The sequence below is a fragment of the Typopeltis vanoorti genome, chromosome 17, assembly GCF_054136105.1.
Source record: "Typopeltis vanoorti isolate ZY-2024b chromosome 17, IOZ_Tvanoo_1.0, whole genome shotgun sequence".
In the NCBI taxonomy this organism is placed as follows: Eukaryota; Metazoa; Arthropoda; class Arachnida; order Uropygi; family Thelyphonidae; genus Typopeltis; species Typopeltis vanoorti.
Genome location: NC_143565.1, coordinates 3,185,082 through 3,201,999, shown reverse-complemented (window position 1 = coordinate 3,201,999; position 16,918 = coordinate 3,185,082). Strand labels below are relative to the sequence as shown.

Genomic DNA, 16,918 nt, shown 5'->3' with positions numbered 1-16,918 from the left:
GAATTCTCTTTTTGAACAATTTTTCCAGTACTTTTATCACCACTCCTGGGATAACAATTGGTATATAATTTATTCTGCAGTCTTAGAACCTTCCTTATGCAAGAGAATTATTTTGCTCTCTTTCCACTCCTGTGGAACTCTACCAGAGCTGAGACTTAAAGAGCCTAGTCAGAGGCATTACCAGTTTCCTTTCCATAAAAATGAGAGCACATTCCCATAAAATGAGAGCTGATATCCCATCTAATTCCACAGTTGTATATTCAGTGAGATTCTGCAATATCCGAAGAACCTCCAATTCATCCAAATCTGTTCCCACTTAAGTCTCTGTTTCAGCATTAACTCACTTGGATGATATAGTCTTGCAAAGTGGTCACTCAATAACTCAACTATTTTATCTGCTTCTGTCAGCTTGTGACCATTAAGGTCACAAGCTGACATTAAGTTTAGTCATTAAGGTTACTCTTCCATAATCATTCTTCCTCTTACTTGCCACACAATGACAGAACTCTTTGACCTGCTTAGCTAGTTTCTTCTTGTAATCTGATTTCGTATTCCTTACCATATTGGTCACCTTTCTAGCCTAAGCCATGTACTGTTCATGAGTTTGCTGTCACTTTTCTCCTTATATACCCTCCACAGCAATTTCTTCTTCTGCAGCTCATGCTTTATGATATTATTATTCCATTTAACTCCTACCTGATTAACCCTCTTTATATTAGGTATACAATTTAATACTGCTTCCTCTAGATGCCCCTTAACTATCTCCCATTCACTACTAACATCCTTAAACTGTAGTGTTTTATGCCGTGGCACAGAATAAAGTTTCCTCCAAGGCTTGTCATAATCACCTGCCTTGTAGTTCCTCATATAAACCTTCTTGGTAGATTGTTCCTTGTGTTTTACAAACTCCCAAGTCAAGATACATGTCACTTTCCCCCATTCAGAAGCAATGTGGCCACCTTGGTTATGGGTATATCTCATGAACCTATGACCAGGTCCAATACTCTTGCACCCCAAGTCCCCTCACATGCCACCTCAAATAATTATGTTAATTATTTAATTAACAAATATTAATATCAAATTAATTGTGTCTCCAGAAAGCCAGGTCAAACTAATGCTTAGTTATGGGACAATGTCTCCTGTTGGCTGGGTTGATAACTTACTTGCTATCTGCAGGCTCAGATCACACTGTAGGTTTGAGCATTTGTTTTCTTTGCAAGGAGTGTGGTTTAACTGTGGAATGCATTGCCTGATAGAGTGGTGAGAGCATGAACTCATAATGGTTTCAAGAAGTGACATGATAGACTTTTTGCTGTCTAGGGTCAGCCTGCAACAATGAATCTTGTGACTCTATGGAGGTTCTGAATCACAATATTATTATTATTATTATATTGGTGGGATTATGCTTGGAGAAATTGATGAGTGTAGGAATCATGAAATTATGGTGGATAAGAAGTGGAATATCAAAGCAGTGAAATGGATGAAAGAATTTGAAGAAAGGGAGAGGGGGAAGTCATTAGCATGGGAGATACTTAAGAAAAAGTTATTGACAGCATTGGCATACCTCAAATGCATAGATTGCATACCTCGAATGAAGAAATATAAAGCAATTTAGAGTCAAAAGGATGACAAGAGAAATAAAAGGGGAATTGGAGAAGAAAAGTGATAATGAAAGACATACAAAGAGAGAATGGTGAACAGTTGCATTAAGAATATAAGGCACAGGCTAGTAAACTGACTGCAATCTAAGGAGAATCCCAAGGAGTTTTTTTGCTATGTGGTGAATAGGAGGAAAAATGATGGGATGGAGGATGGGAATTGGGTGACCAAAGTAGATGACACATAGTTGAACTATTTAATGATTGCTTTATTAGAATGTTTCATCCTGGTACAGCAAGCTATATTCCTAAAAGGACAATGAGTGATGAAGTGTTAGAGATGAAGGAAGAGAATGTATTCTGAATATTAAGTACGCTGAATGTTAATAAGGCAGGGGGCCTAGATGGAATTTTCCCACATGTTTTACTGAAATGTGCTATTAGCTTGGCTGTTTAATGAAAGTCTTGCAATGGAACAGGTTCCTGGGGAAAGAAAGGAGGGTAAGATAGTACTGCCGCATAAGGGTGGGAGTTAAATGGCAGTATTAAACTATAGGCCTGTTTGCATTTCTTCTGTGGTTGTTATGATTTTGGAGACATTGGTAAGAGCTCATATACAGAATTGGGTAGAAGAGGGCAACATCATTTATACAATCCAACATGGATTTGTTAAAGAGTACTTTTGTTTTAGTAATCTGGTAACCTTTTACAATAGAGTAACAAAACCAGTAGATGAGGGTAAGGCATACACTGTCATTTTTTTAGATTTTTCAAAGGCATTTAACAGGGTGCTACATGGTAAGCTGAGAAGTAAGGATGTCATGATTCCATTGTACAAGGCTTTGACCAAACTGTACATAGATTACTGTGCACAGATTTGGTCGTCTGATTTTCAAAACGATGACTTGTTGGAGAGGGTTCAGAGACAACTGACTAAGTTGGTTTCTGGAATGTGAAATTGTTATTATTATTATTAATACAAGGACATAAGCAATACAAGGACAGAATCAGAGAATGCAAATTGCAGAGCCTAGTGGATGGAAGAAGAGTGTAGACACGATTAAGACACATAAGTTGGTAAGGGATAATTACCAGATTAATGTGGATGAGATTTTTCACAGAATATCTGGAGACAGGGAAAGAAAGCGATACCATCACTGAAAGCTGTATAAGACTGGTGTGAGCAAGGGGGTGAGGAGTAGATTTTTTGCATGGACTTGACATTTTAAATCAAGGTATGATGAGCTGTGCATGTGAGTGGAATCTCCCGCAATGAGTCTCCTGACTCCGTGGAGGTCTGTTAATTTTTTTTTTATGTTGAGCCCATACAAGAGAGGTTGGTTAATCAACCTATACTACGTTAGTACCATATATGGGTAGTGAACTGGGAAAGGAGAAACTTGTCTACATGTGATTTAAAAGCCTATATATTGTATTCCTTGGGAAACACATCAGGGGAAAGACTGTTCCACAATATACTTTATTATTATTATTATTATTATTATTCAGGCCTCCATGGAGTCAAAAGACTCATCGTGGGAGGTCCTTCCTAAGAAACACAAAGTCTATCATCATACCACTCCTTAAACCCATTGGCCATTCTCACTCTCACCACTCCATCAGGCAATGCATTCCACGGTTCAACCACCCTCCATGCAAAGAAACCACTCCTCACCCTCTTGCTCACAGTTTCCTTTCATAACTTCCAGGGATGGCCTCTTGTCATCACTCCCTCCTGCTGTTCGACCAAGCGAAATAACTCCCCAGTGTCAACCCTGTAACCACCTCTGAACAGTTTAAAAGTCTCAATCATATCACCTCTCCTCCTTCTATTCAAACTCTGCAGTCCACATTCCCTCAGCCGATCCTCATAACCAAAACTGTACAGTCCTGAAACCATCTTTGTCATCCGTCTTTGTACCCTTTCCACAGTTAATTTATCCCCTTCAAATCCTGGGGACCAAATCTGAGAGCAATAGTCTAAGTGTGGTCTGATCAGAGACATACAACGGAATAATAACCCTTTTATCTCTGCAGGTCAGTGTCCTTCTCATAATTGCAGCAATCCTCTGTGTTATCTTCACCACCTTTGCAATATGTCCCCTAAATTTCAGGTTTCTATCAATCATCAACCCCAAATCTCTTGTCTCCCCTACTTCTGAAGGAGGAGGAAAAGAAACTTGTTCTGTGGGTTTCAAAGTGTACTGTGAAGGGATGTTGGGCAGCAGCTGCACATGTTCCAATGGACTTAGTACTGAGTGGGGGAATTATGGATGCTATTTCAGATGAACATTTGCCATGGAAATATTTATAGAATATACATATTGCAGAAACCAAATGCCTATGAGAAAGTGGAAGGAGAGAATTGGTAAGAGATGGGTTATTAATCAATCTAACTGCCCTCCTCTGTATTTAGTCAAGCATTTTGAGAGAGCGCTTAGGGACCCCCACTCCAAATGTGAGAACAGTATTCAATAACTGGGCAGATTTGTGATTTGTATAAGGTTAATAGCTGTTCAGAGGTGAAGTAACAACTTGAGTGAAAGAGAAATCCTAGTATTTTGGAAGCTGAGAATAATAACAATTTCATGATTCATCCATTTCACTCCTGCTTTATTTGTCCTCCGAGCCTTAGGAATACAATCTGATATTGCCATAAGTAATGATTCCAGACAAAATCTCTGGCACTAATGATTTCTCTCCCCTTTAACTGATTGAGACACTGCACATCACCAATCTGGTTTCCTTTATCAGATTCCTGCTCTATAATTCCACACACTCTTGTTACATGAAGCTTGTACTTGCCTAGCCACTCCCCATATCAAAAACCACATGATCATTCTCCCCAGTTAGTGGCATCATGGCGATATCTTCTGTAATCGCTGTATGAGATGATATTATTAAATCTAACACTTGAGTCCAATGTGTTGCTTCAGTTACATGGCACATAAAACAACTGTCTCTAAGTATCTCAAGAAATTCAATCTCTTCACTCACACATGAAATTTCCTGCTTCCACTGAATACTTCCATAGTCAGTCACTCTCCAGTCTCATATGTCTGAACATTTCAGAATCATCTTCAAACCCCGCTCTATAGTAACATCCCACTAAATATCAAAAATGTTGAAAGTTTATTTTTCACTTGGTTAGAGTATAATAAATTTAGTTTAATCCTTTATCCAAGTGTGAGCAAACAAAAATTTGCACCTGAAAGTATCTTCAGGACTGGGGTAAGGTGGTACAACACCAGTGCTGGTGTTGTACCACCTTACCCCAGTCCTGAAGATACTTTCAGGTGCAAATTTTTGTTTGCTCACACTTGGATAAAGGATTAAACTAAATTTATTATAAATATCAAAAATTTGTACTAACTTCAACCTCATGCCAAATGACCTCAAAGCCATTATCACTATTGCTTTCTCCATGTTCCACAATGAGAAGATACAACTGTTCTAAAATCATCAGTAATACTCCACTGCCTCTTTATCTTTTCTGTTTCTTTGAAAAATGCGACAAACACATTATATTTCCATGAGTATATCATCTTCTGTTAACCATGTCTCATTGACGGGAATGATTTGTGGGCTGACCAACTGCATCAAGGCCACAAATTCTGCACCTTTATTCCTAATACTCCTACATTGGTATATAAGCACACTAGCTTTCCCCTAGTTCCCCCTTCCTTCCCACAATTCCTTATCTCACCATTCAAATAATTTGGCTCTGTTGATTCCATTAAAGTTATTTATGCATCTCTATATAATTTTGTTCCTTATCTTACACCAATTTTGGTATCTAACATTCACAATCCCGCCATCTAGTTTTTCTTTTCCCTGATTAGCTACATGCTATCCTCCTCTCATCAACAATCTAGAGATTTGAATGCCCTCACTCAAATGTAGAGCATTTGTAGCAAACAGCTCACCTACCTTCAGATTGATCCCATACATCAACAAACTCACATACTCTCTTCTTGCACATTATAGCTATTATGCCATTTGCAATCACTGTTCTTCTGCTCAGTTCTCTACTATCATACATTGTATATGTATATATATATATATATACATTGTGTGTGTGTATATGTATGTATATGTATATATATATAAGTATATACCTGTGTGGGTGTGTACATATATATAATTAACTTGCACTTCCACAACTGACTAATCATTTAAGGTGTTGGATAGATAGAGAATAGGGGTTAACATAACTGGTGCAGTTAACAGGATTACAACCAGATATATATACAGTGTACATACATAAATAGCATAAAGAAAACAATGTTCTTACTTTTGGAAATACTTCATCATCGCATTCCTTCATTATCTCCACAAACTCTAGAGCCCGTTTTGCTATGAACTCTGGCTTAAATGCAGCCATAATGGAATTCAATAAAAGAGCACTGTAAAGAAATTGAATACAACAGTAAAATTTAGACAATGCTACTATTTAATTTGAAACATGGTCATTTTTAATATTGTTTTTACCCCTCAAATTTACAGTTTTAAAAAGATGGGGAAGGAATTGATCCAAATCACAGGCCTTACTATAAAGTGAATGTGATTTTAAATTTAATACATATTATGCTGCAAAATTTGAAGCTATCAAATTATTATATATATTATAATATATATAATAATATATATATATATTATAATATATTATGCTTTTCTGTATATATGTATGAATGATCCATATGATAACCTTCCATATGAAGGTCAAAATGTCAGATTATAGATATTATTTGTAACACAGTAGCAGTCTCCATAACTTTCCCATAATGAATGCTGATCACAATGTAACATTAAAAGCAAAAATTATTCATTAATTACAGTATCTGAAGATGAACTACATGTAACAGTTACATACCTGTTGCACTGTGTTTTGCATTTTAGTAGAACTTCACTCAGAATGACCTCTGAGGCCTTGTATGCTACACACTGTAGAATCCAGTCAAGAGCAGGTGGATACAGTGTTAAGTATGTTGGCAAATCAACATTCTGTTTAACCAATGTTTTTTCTACAATGGAACTTTGCAACTAAAATAACATATTAAATAATTTTTACAATAATAATATGTGAAAAAATAATAAAAACAATTACAATGGAATATACATACATATATATATATATATTCATATTTATATATACTAACTATAACCGAGACGAGAATAACAATTAAATTTATTCAAAACGCAACATGTTTCATCGGATTTTCTGACTTCTTCAGGTGTGGGAACATAGAAAGCAAATAGACACATAAGAGACATCGTATCACTATAAAAACGACTATTATAAAATTCAGTTAGCTTTGAACTGTAGCTACAATCCGTGTTGAAGTTCTATTGTTAAGCAGCTGCATGCGTCAGATTTCACGCGTGTGCCAATATCGGATAGCAGAGCTGGAGTCCGGTAGATTATAGCTAAGGTTATTATTTATGTGATGAGTGTCCATAACAATTTCCTTAGACTCAACTATATGGCGCTCCACCTTGTCACGGCATATATGAAGGTTTGAGGTTGTTGTCCAGTTTATCTCATGTTGGTGGCTTTCATCATTTGTATTTACTGAAAACAGTACATGGCTTGACAGGGCACTTGCTCTAGAAGGGAAGAGATCCATTTTCTTCAACCTCCATTGTTAATTCGATATCTTGGTGGAAGTTGTTTAAATGATTTTAAAAAGAATGAAGGTTATCGGTGCCATGTTCCCAGATAAGAAATATGTCATGTACAAATCTCAGCCAAATTTTTGGTTTGAGAGTAGCTGAGGAGATTGTCTTTTGTTCGAAATCTTCAAAAAAGATGTTAACTAATATAGGAGACAGGGGGCTTCCCATTGCCAATCCCTTATTTTGTTTGTAGATTTTCTTCTCATATTGAAAGTAGCAGGAGTGAACGCAATGTGATAGCAAGGAAAACATCTTTTTTAAAATCTTGTTCTTTAAAATATCGAGAACCTCTTCAGTTGGTACGTTTGTAAAGAGAGCCACCACGTCAAAGCTCACCATGGTATCTGAAGGCTGGAGTTTTAAATTTTTGATTTTCAAGACGAAATCTGTTGAGTTTTTATATATGAAGAAGAATTTCCTGTAAAACCTTTCAAAGATGAAGCCAGAAACTTAGATAAGCTGTAGGTAGGCGAGTCAATACTATCTACAATTGGTCTCAGCAGACAGTTTACCTTGTGGTGCTGTGGTGCTAAATATAACAGATTACCATGAAAAATCTTGGCGTTATTTGAGTCAGATACATACTTGGAAATTGAGAGAGAGATCCAACAAGGGAGATACATAACAAAACAAAAAACCTCTTACAAAAAGCCACAGAACTTCCACGAAACATATGCCTAGCTGCTTGCTCTTTACATCCACTCATCCCAAGGTTATATGGTCTCCCAAAGATACACAAGGAAAACTGCCCACTGAGACCAATTGTAGATAGTACTGACTCACCTACCTACAGCTGATCTAAGTTTCTGGCTTCATCTTTAAAAGGTTTTACAAGAAATTCTTCTTCATTTATAAAAAACTCAACAGATTTCGTCTTGAAAATCAAAAATTTAAAACTCCAGCCTTCAGATATCATAGTGAGCTTTGACGTCGTGGCTCTCTTTACAAACACACCAACTCAAGAGGTTCTCGATATTTTAAAGAACAAGATTTCAAAAAAGATGTTTTCCTTGCTATCACGTTGATAAAAAATTAATAACAGAAAAAACTCACGTACAAAGATTATTTAATAGTATAATTTTCGCCTGTGTGTCACAGGCATCTTCAGTACATTAAGCTCAAATTAAACAATAACTGACAATTCAAAAAAGCGCCACCTAAGTAGCTGGTGTAAGATAACTAAAAAGGTCAATAACTTTCCTAAAAATAAAAAAATAATAATAAAAATAAATATATAAATAATTTTTTTTTTCCGTTATTAATTTTGTATCGATATGTCTACTCATGGTATACCTCTTTTAAAATTTATTGCTATCACATTGTGTTCACTCCGGCTACTTTCAATATGAGAAGAAAATCTACAAACAAAATAAGGGATTGGCAATGGGAAGCCCCCTGTCTCCTATATTAGTTAACATCTTTTTTGAAGATTTCGAACAAAAGGCAATCTCCTCAGCTACTCTCAAACCAAAAATTTGGCTGAGATTTGTACATGACATATTTCTTATTTGGGAACATGGCACCAATAACCTTCAGTCTTTTTAAAATCATTTAAACAACTTCCACCAAGATATCGAATTAACAATGGAGGTTGAAGAAAATGGATCTCCTCCCTTCCTGGAAGTAAGACTTACTAAGACATCTGATTCTATTAAAATCTCAATCTTTAGAAAATCTACACACACAGATAGATACCTGCATGCGTCCTCACATCACTATCCTGCACAGAAAGTGGGTATCATCTCAACCCTAGCACATCGTGCCAGATCTATACTGTCAGATAATGAAGAGCTAAAAAACAAACTACAACATCTACAAAGAACCTTTACAAGTAATGGCTACTTGTCGAAAACTATTAATAAACATCTATACCGCCGCCATCAAAACAACTAAGAAACACAAGACAATCCCAAAGGTTATATCTCGTTACCATACATCAGCTCGCTCTCCATGAAACTAAGAAGAATTTTACAAAAGTTTAACATAAAAACCTGTTTCTCTACTCTTCCTAAACTAAGATCGATTTTAAGCAAATACAAACAAGCTCACAACCATCTACAATTCCCAGGAGTGTACAAAATCGCGTGTGACTGCGGGAAGCAATACTATGGCCAAACTGAAAAATCCATCCTCATACATCTGGAAGAACACCAGAGGGGCATTACCTACAAAAGAACTAGAGCAAGTGCCCTGTCAAGCCATGTACTGTTTTCAGTAAATACAAATGATGAAGGCCATCAACATGAGATAAACTGGACAACAACCTCAAACCTTCATATGTGCCGTGACAAGGTGGAGCGCCGTATAGTTGAATCTAAGGAAATTGTTATGGACACTCGTCACATAAATAATAACCTTAGCTATAATCTACCAGACTCTTTCAGCTCTGCTATCCGCTACTGGCACACTCGTGAAATCAGACACATGCAGCTGCTTAACAACAGAACTTCAACACGGACTGTAGCTACAGTTCAAAGCTAACTGAATTTTATAATAGTCGTTTTTTAGTGATACGATGTTTCTTATAGTGTCTATTTGCTTTCTATGTTCCCACCCTGAAGAAGTCGGACAATCCGATGAAACATGTTGCGTTTTGAATAAATTTAATTGTTATTCTAGTCAGTATATATAAATATGAACATATCCCAATTCCGAGTTAATACTACAAATTGTTATATATATATATATATATATATATTAGGGTTACCAAGTAATTTTATAAACTTGGTTATATTACTTCTAAATCCAAGTAAGCAAACAGCTAAGTTTGCACCTAAACATAGTTCAAGTCTAAAGGTGATGCAATACTAGGGCAACTCATTGTAAAGGAGGGTAAAACTCCGATCATTATTCTTAGTATTTTCCATAATGTAAAGAAAGCACATCTCACTAAGAGATGTATACTGCAATACATTATGGGTGGGGATCACTATCCAGACCGGTTTCAACCTTTTTTGAGGTCTCCTCAGTGAGTAGTTAGACCCTAAATACCAAGGTTTTAGTAATACAGAGCCATATCAACTTTACCTATACAAGTTGCTACAAGGTGTTTTAATTTTGAATAAGAATCTCTGGAGGAGATATAGATGTAAATAAGTTTTTTTACCTTGGGTAATGTATATTAGGGTTACCAAGTAATTTTATAAACTTGGTTATTTTACTCCTAATCCCAAGTAAGCAAACAGTTAAGTTTGCACCTGAACGTAGTTCAAGTCAGAATACTAATGCATAGTATACCAAAATGACAGAATACTAATGCATAGTATACCAATTCTGACTTGTCACATCAGGGCAGCAAATGTATTTCTTATGAAGGAAGATGATAACAGATTATCCAGCCAATCCATAATATGCCAAGATACAGGCACACAGCACTTCACATAATATTAATTTTTTTTTTTTTTAAATATCTGTTTTTATATCAGACCCACTTGAAAGACCTATAACATGTTAGTGCTGTTTGTGAACAAGGGACTAAGAGGAAAGAAGGAAATGGTTGATATTTCTTGAACAGGTGAAGGCTGTTGTTTTTAACTAAGACAGAATGAGTGAGAAGGTTCCAAAGAACAGAGCAGATGGAATGGAAAGAGGAGAAAGAGAAATGGGTTTCATAAGTTCAAAGTTGTACGTTAAATGGATGACAACCAACAGTTGCTCATGTTCTTATATGAAAGTGGGGAAATAATAGTGGGAATAATATGTTGAAATAATTTAATAATAAGGTAGTACACCTTTTGGCAACTCGTATAAGTAAATATGACCTCTCCATTGCTTCTGCCTAAGTATAACCACTTCTGGGTCTGGCTCCCACTGATGAGACTTCAATAAAGGTCAAAACGGGTCTGGGTTGTGGCCTTTCCCTTAATGCATAGCATTGTATATGTCTGCAAGGAGATATGCTTTGCATTATGGGAGATACTGAGACAAGGAGTGAATGAGAGCTTGGTCCACCTTTACTACGAGTTGCCTCAGTCCTGAAGATACTTCAGGCACAAACTTTGTTTTCTTACACTTGGATAAACGATTAAACTAAATTTATTATGGAATAATATGTACAGAATACTGTACACAGTGACACTTATAGAAGAGACAGAAGTAATGTTACTTATAGAAGTAACAGAAGTTGGATTAATTTCAGATTTGTGATGTTAGCAGATTGTAAGGTAAGAGGTGACATAGTGGAACAATTAAACAATGTTGTTCAATTATTTCTCTGTGCTGTATTTATTCCATTAAATTTAATCATAAATTATATTTAGAATAGCATTTTGCCTATGATTCTACCAAAAATGTTTGGTATGAATATATATGAAAATATAATATGAGGTCACCCTTCATAATTTCTGTATTCTAAATTTCTTTACAGCTCTATACATCTTCTATTTATATTGCAAGAGGGTTAATAAAATCACATTTTTAGTAGTGAATATAAAGTAAATGTACTTGATTGTAGCTTGTAAGGAAATCCCAAAAGTTTTCTCGTAATGGTTCCTGTGCCTCAGGAGCAACTGACATTCCAACCTATGGAGAAAGAGAGAGAGGATTTTTTAAACAAATAAAATAGCATTTCAAAGAAATATATATATAAAGGCTTAAATCAGGGGTCTTCAATGCATTGCCCATGGGCCGGCTGTGGAGCTCTTTGCCATGGCCAGCCAGTCATTTTGAAAAAATAACTACTTAACATTAAAACGCAATTAAATAAAAAATAATTTCAATGAAGCCCTCAGGCCACTAAGCTATACTGTGGTATTTAGAATTATAAGATACTTTCCAGATTCACAAGGAACACTGTGCATTTGATACTTTACATAAAATACTATAAAAATAAATATTAAATAGACATGCTTCTTCAGCTATCTACCAGCGTCAAGCGGTACTTAAGTACTAATACTAACGTCGCAGCTATATGGCTGACGCAGCAGTTCGTTCGAGTGTGCTGTCTAGTGCCTTCCAGATACATCGCAAAGGTTCTTGATACTTCGTTATTTTCATATAAATACAAGAGAATCTCATCCACAGTCAGTAAGTCGTGAACAGTGTGATATTCGGGTATAAGTGTGCACAGGTTCATCGTGTCAGCCTAAGACTATTGTGGTTTTATATTGCCAGACTTTTTTCATTAGTGTGAGACATATCCAGTGGATAATAACTGTTACACAGCCATTTAGATCATTTTTTAGGTTCACCTTCCATCACTATGGTGAGTAAAAAGCGTAAATCAAGTGATTCTTGTCGGGTTTTTAATGAAAAGTGGACCGATTTGTACTTTTTTGTGCCGATCGACGATAAGCCAGTGTGTTTAATTTGTCGGGAGTCAGTGTCAGTATCAATACAATACAATATAAATCAACACTATGAGACAAAGCATGCATCCAATTTCGATCACCTTCAAGGGCAGCTTCGTATGGACAAAATGAACTGTCTCCAAATTGATTTAAAATGCCAGCAGGGTACGTTTAAAAGGCAGAGGGAAGAGAGCAAAGCATGCTTTAAAGTAAGTTATGTAATAGTTGAAAAAATTGCTAAAAAATCAAAAGCCTGCTTGGACGGCAAGTTTGTGAAAGAGTGTGTCATCACTGCTGGGAAAATTCTGTGCCCAAATAATAAGAAAGTGGTTAAAAAACCGAGTTAGATGAGAGCACAGCTGTATCCTTCACATCTATGCTCTCATCTAACTCAGTTTTTTTGTTGTTGATCAATGCCATGGACAAAGATAGCACAACTGGCTATCTTTGTCCGTGGCATTGATCAACAATTCACTTTGACAGAAGAACTGCTAGCGCTTGTACCTATGAAGGGAACGACGAAAGGCACTGATATTCTTGAAGCTGCCAAGAAAATGCTCCAGCGTTTCAACCTCAGCTTAACCAACCTCGAGGGTGTGGTAACTGATTGTGCCTCTGCTATGGTGGGAAAGAACGAAGAGTTTGTTGCATTGCTACAGAAAGAACCAGACCTAGAAGGAAAAGATTTCATCCATTTCCATTGTTTAATCCACCAGGAGAATTTGTGCGTGAAAACTATCAGATCTGAGAATGTCACGAAAGTTATTGTGACTGTCGTCAACATTATTAGGGCAAGAGGATTGAATCATCATCAATTACAAGAGTTTTTGACCCAAGAGTGCGAAATGGATCACAGCGATGTGGTTTATTATAGTGATGTGCTTTCGTTGAGCAGAGGGAAGGTTCTTGAAAGAGTCTTTGATTTAAGGAGCAAAATACAGCAGTTCATGCAAACCAAGGGGAATCTGATTGTGGAATTCAACGATCCGAAGTGGATGATAGACTTTGCATTTGTGACCGACATCTCGTTGCACATGAATGATCTAAATATGCTGCTACAATCCAAAGATCAACTGGTGCACACTCTGTTTGATCACATCAAAGCTTTTGTAGCCAAGCTCAAACTTTGGGAGGCACAACTTGCAAAAAATGACTTAACTCATTTTCAGTTTCTCGCTGAATCCAACTTGTTCGTCTCTTGACGAATAAGCTACAAAATTAGCCATGTTGTGAAGTGAGTTCGAAGAGAGATTTAGTGATTTTCATAACCAACAGTTTTCTTTAGATTTATTTTCAATGCCATTTAGTGTCAATGCTGCTGAAATGTCAGGCTCAGTACAAACGGAGCTGCTTGAACTCCAAAGCAACCCTTCTTTGAAAGAAAAATTATTCAATGTGCCCTTGCTTACATTTTACAAAGACTACATTTCAGAGGACGCATTCCCTAATCTTCGCCGGCATGCTTTGAAGATATACACTTTGTTAGGAAGCACATACTTACGTGTGCAGTTGTTCTCTAGAATGAAGGCATGTGAAGTCCAAGACAAGAACTCAGATTATGGACCAACATTGACAAGCTGGTCAAGGAAAAGCATTGCCAAGTTTCCCATTGACATTATAAAAAATGAATGCTTTCTTCATTAAATTATCTTTTTTCAAATATTGATTATATTTACTTATCATGAACCTGACTCCTACCTATGCTCTTAAAGCTGAATTTGTTTATTTTTATAAGATTTTATGTAAAGTATCAAATGCACGGCATTCCTTGTGAATCTGGAAAGCATCTTACCATTTTAAATACCACAGTATAGCTTAGTGGCCTGTGGGCTTCATTGAAATTTTTAATGCGGTCCGCGTTGTCTGAAAGGTTGAAGAACCCTGGCTTAAATGTTGGTTATTCATAATATACAACACAGAGGGGGAAAGATTCATTTATTGAACTTAGTGATATTTTGCTGATTTTCTACCCAGCATCTTTAGACCACAGGGCCGTTTAGGAGTCAAAGCGATATAATTGGGAGGAGACCTCCACATCGTCTTCATGGAATGTGGAGAACAACCGAGGCTTCTGAACTAATGCTCAATCCTTATGTTCCTGTGAAGCACTCATTGATAGGTATCCAGGGTACTGAATGAACAAAGATGGACTGGCAATTTAGGACTTAGCCAACTGCTTAGCCAATGGCTCTGCTGTTTTCATCAGGGAACCAGGGTGTGCAGTGAAAAAGTCAGCTACTGGAACAGACTCAACCATCAACATAAGGAGAAAATTATATTACTCCTTATGTTGATGGTTCCTAGATAGGAACCATCAACATAAGGAGTATTAATGAAAAGGAAATCAAATTTCCAGAAAGGAAAAAGTACCATGTAGACATAACTGGTATCAATGAAACAAAGAAAACAAAAATATGTGAGATCTTACTAAATAATAAGTACAGGATGTTATATTAAGAAAATAATGATCGAAGGAGAAGCAATAGCATTGAACACCAAACACGAAGATAAACTTCTTGATCAGAAGACAGTTTTAAGCAGAGTTATGTGAACAAACTTCAAAATGAGGAAATGGACAATAAAATATATTTATGCCAATGGTACCACAGAAAGTTCTGATAAGGAAGAAGTGGAGGAATTTTTTAAGTCATCAGAGCAAGCAGTTGACATAAAGAAAATGGAAAAAGTGGTACTTGTTGGAGATGTAAACAGAAGAGTAAGAAGTGAATCCCACCAGGCATGCAGAAATGTATGGAAAAAATTTTGAGAAAAGGGCAATGCTAAGAGGTAAGTATTTGTTGAGTTTCTGTTCAAGATATGGACTAGTCAGTATCAACAACATGATCCAACATAAAGATGTGTACAAGTTCACATGAGAAGAAGACACAAGAAATAAGAAAAGCTTCACTGACTCTATTATTGTTGATAGTGATATCTTCATGCTGGTTCAGGATACAAAAGTGTACAGAGGATTTGAAATTGGAAGTGACCATCACTTAATTTTAAATAGGACAAAAATTAATATTACATTGAGAAGAATGATATGCAAACAAAAAGTCTTAAAAAAGAATTAAAGTTGAGCAACTTTTGCAGGTAAACTGTAGACTTAACTATACAAACATTATTGAAGAAAGAACAAAACAGTTTGAAAACCAGAACCAAACCTCAGGTCTCAGTGGCAAACTGAAGAAAACATTGATTCAACTAGGTAGGCATGTGGTCAAGTTCTCTGCAAGGATAGAAAAATAAGAATACCATGGTGCAAACAAGAAGTTAAAGAAGCAGTCCAGGAAAAGAGGAAAGCATATCAAAAGTTTCTAGTAACTGTAGAAACTGTAAAAGTAGCTAAACAAAAGTTATGGGAAAGCTTCGGTAAGAATATACAAGGTAAATATCAGGAAGGTGTGAAAGTGTTCTAGAGACTATTTAAAAAGCTTAGAAATGGAGATAAAAGTACTGTAAAAGGAATCCAAGGTGATAAAGGTGATACGAAAACCAAAGATAAAGATATCTGAGATGTCTGGAGTAATTACTTTGAAATACTGCTAAATGAAACAAGTAGTGACAGAACTGTAGTAGAAAATTTTCAAGAGAATTGCAAAATTCTCTTGAAAATTTCTCTTGAAAATCAAAAACGAGTTTATATCAATACCTGATGTAGAAAAAGTGTCAAAAACTTGAAATGTGAAAAGACAGCTGTAGTAGATGACATTCAACTAGAAAAATATAGAGGTATAAAAATTTTGTGGTGGCTACATTGAATAATTCAGAGTTCCTGGTCAGAAGGTCAAATTCCAGATGACTAAAGTAGAGTTCTCATATTTCCCATCGATAAAAAGGGGAATATAGCTGAATATGAGAAGAGGCATTTCTCTACTAAGTGTTATTATTATTATTATTATCATCATCACCAAAGACTAAATGGAGTCAAAGACTCATCTAGGAGGTCCTTTATCATAAACACAGCTCATCATACCACACTTTAAACATACTCAAATTCTCTGCAGACACCACACTCTCAGGCAAGGAATTCCAATCATTCGCAACTGTGCATGCAAAAAATCTTACTTCTCACTCCCCTGTTCACACAATATTTATACAGTTTCCGGAGATGACCTCCGGTTCTCCCCTGATCTCTGACTGTTTTCTGTAAAACCTCTCCAACACTGATCCTATAACAATCCCTTACTAACTTGTAGGTCTCTATCATACTCCCCTCTTTCTCCTATCCACCAGACTGTAAATTGCATCTTTTCAATCTTCCCTCATATTCAACATTCCAGGGTCAGAAACTACCTTAGTCACTTCTGGACCCTTTCCAACATCTCATCATCCTTCTGAAAACCAGGTGACCAA

The 16,918-nt window shown here is 36.2% G+C and overlaps 1 protein-coding gene across 3 annotated transcripts in view; it reads right to left on the bottom strand.

The window, feature by feature from the left end:
• The window catches only part of LOC150097100 (VPS35 endosomal protein-sorting factor-like), a 386,078-nt gene that overhangs the window by 229,522 nt on the left and 139,638 nt on the right, over window positions 1–16,918 (bottom strand). For all 3 annotated transcript variants that reach the window (XM_090406834.1, XM_090406831.1, XM_090406832.1), the window contains 3 exons: window positions 11,718–11,795; window positions 6,472–6,641; window positions 5,893–6,004 (listed from right to left, as the gene is read on the bottom strand). In XM_090406834.1, the coding sequence (XP_090262960.1) occupies window positions 5,893–6,004; window positions 6,472–6,641; window positions 11,718–11,795 (360 nt within the window). The remainder of the gene's footprint in view (window positions 1–5,892; window positions 6,005–6,471; window positions 6,642–11,717; window positions 11,796–16,918) is intronic.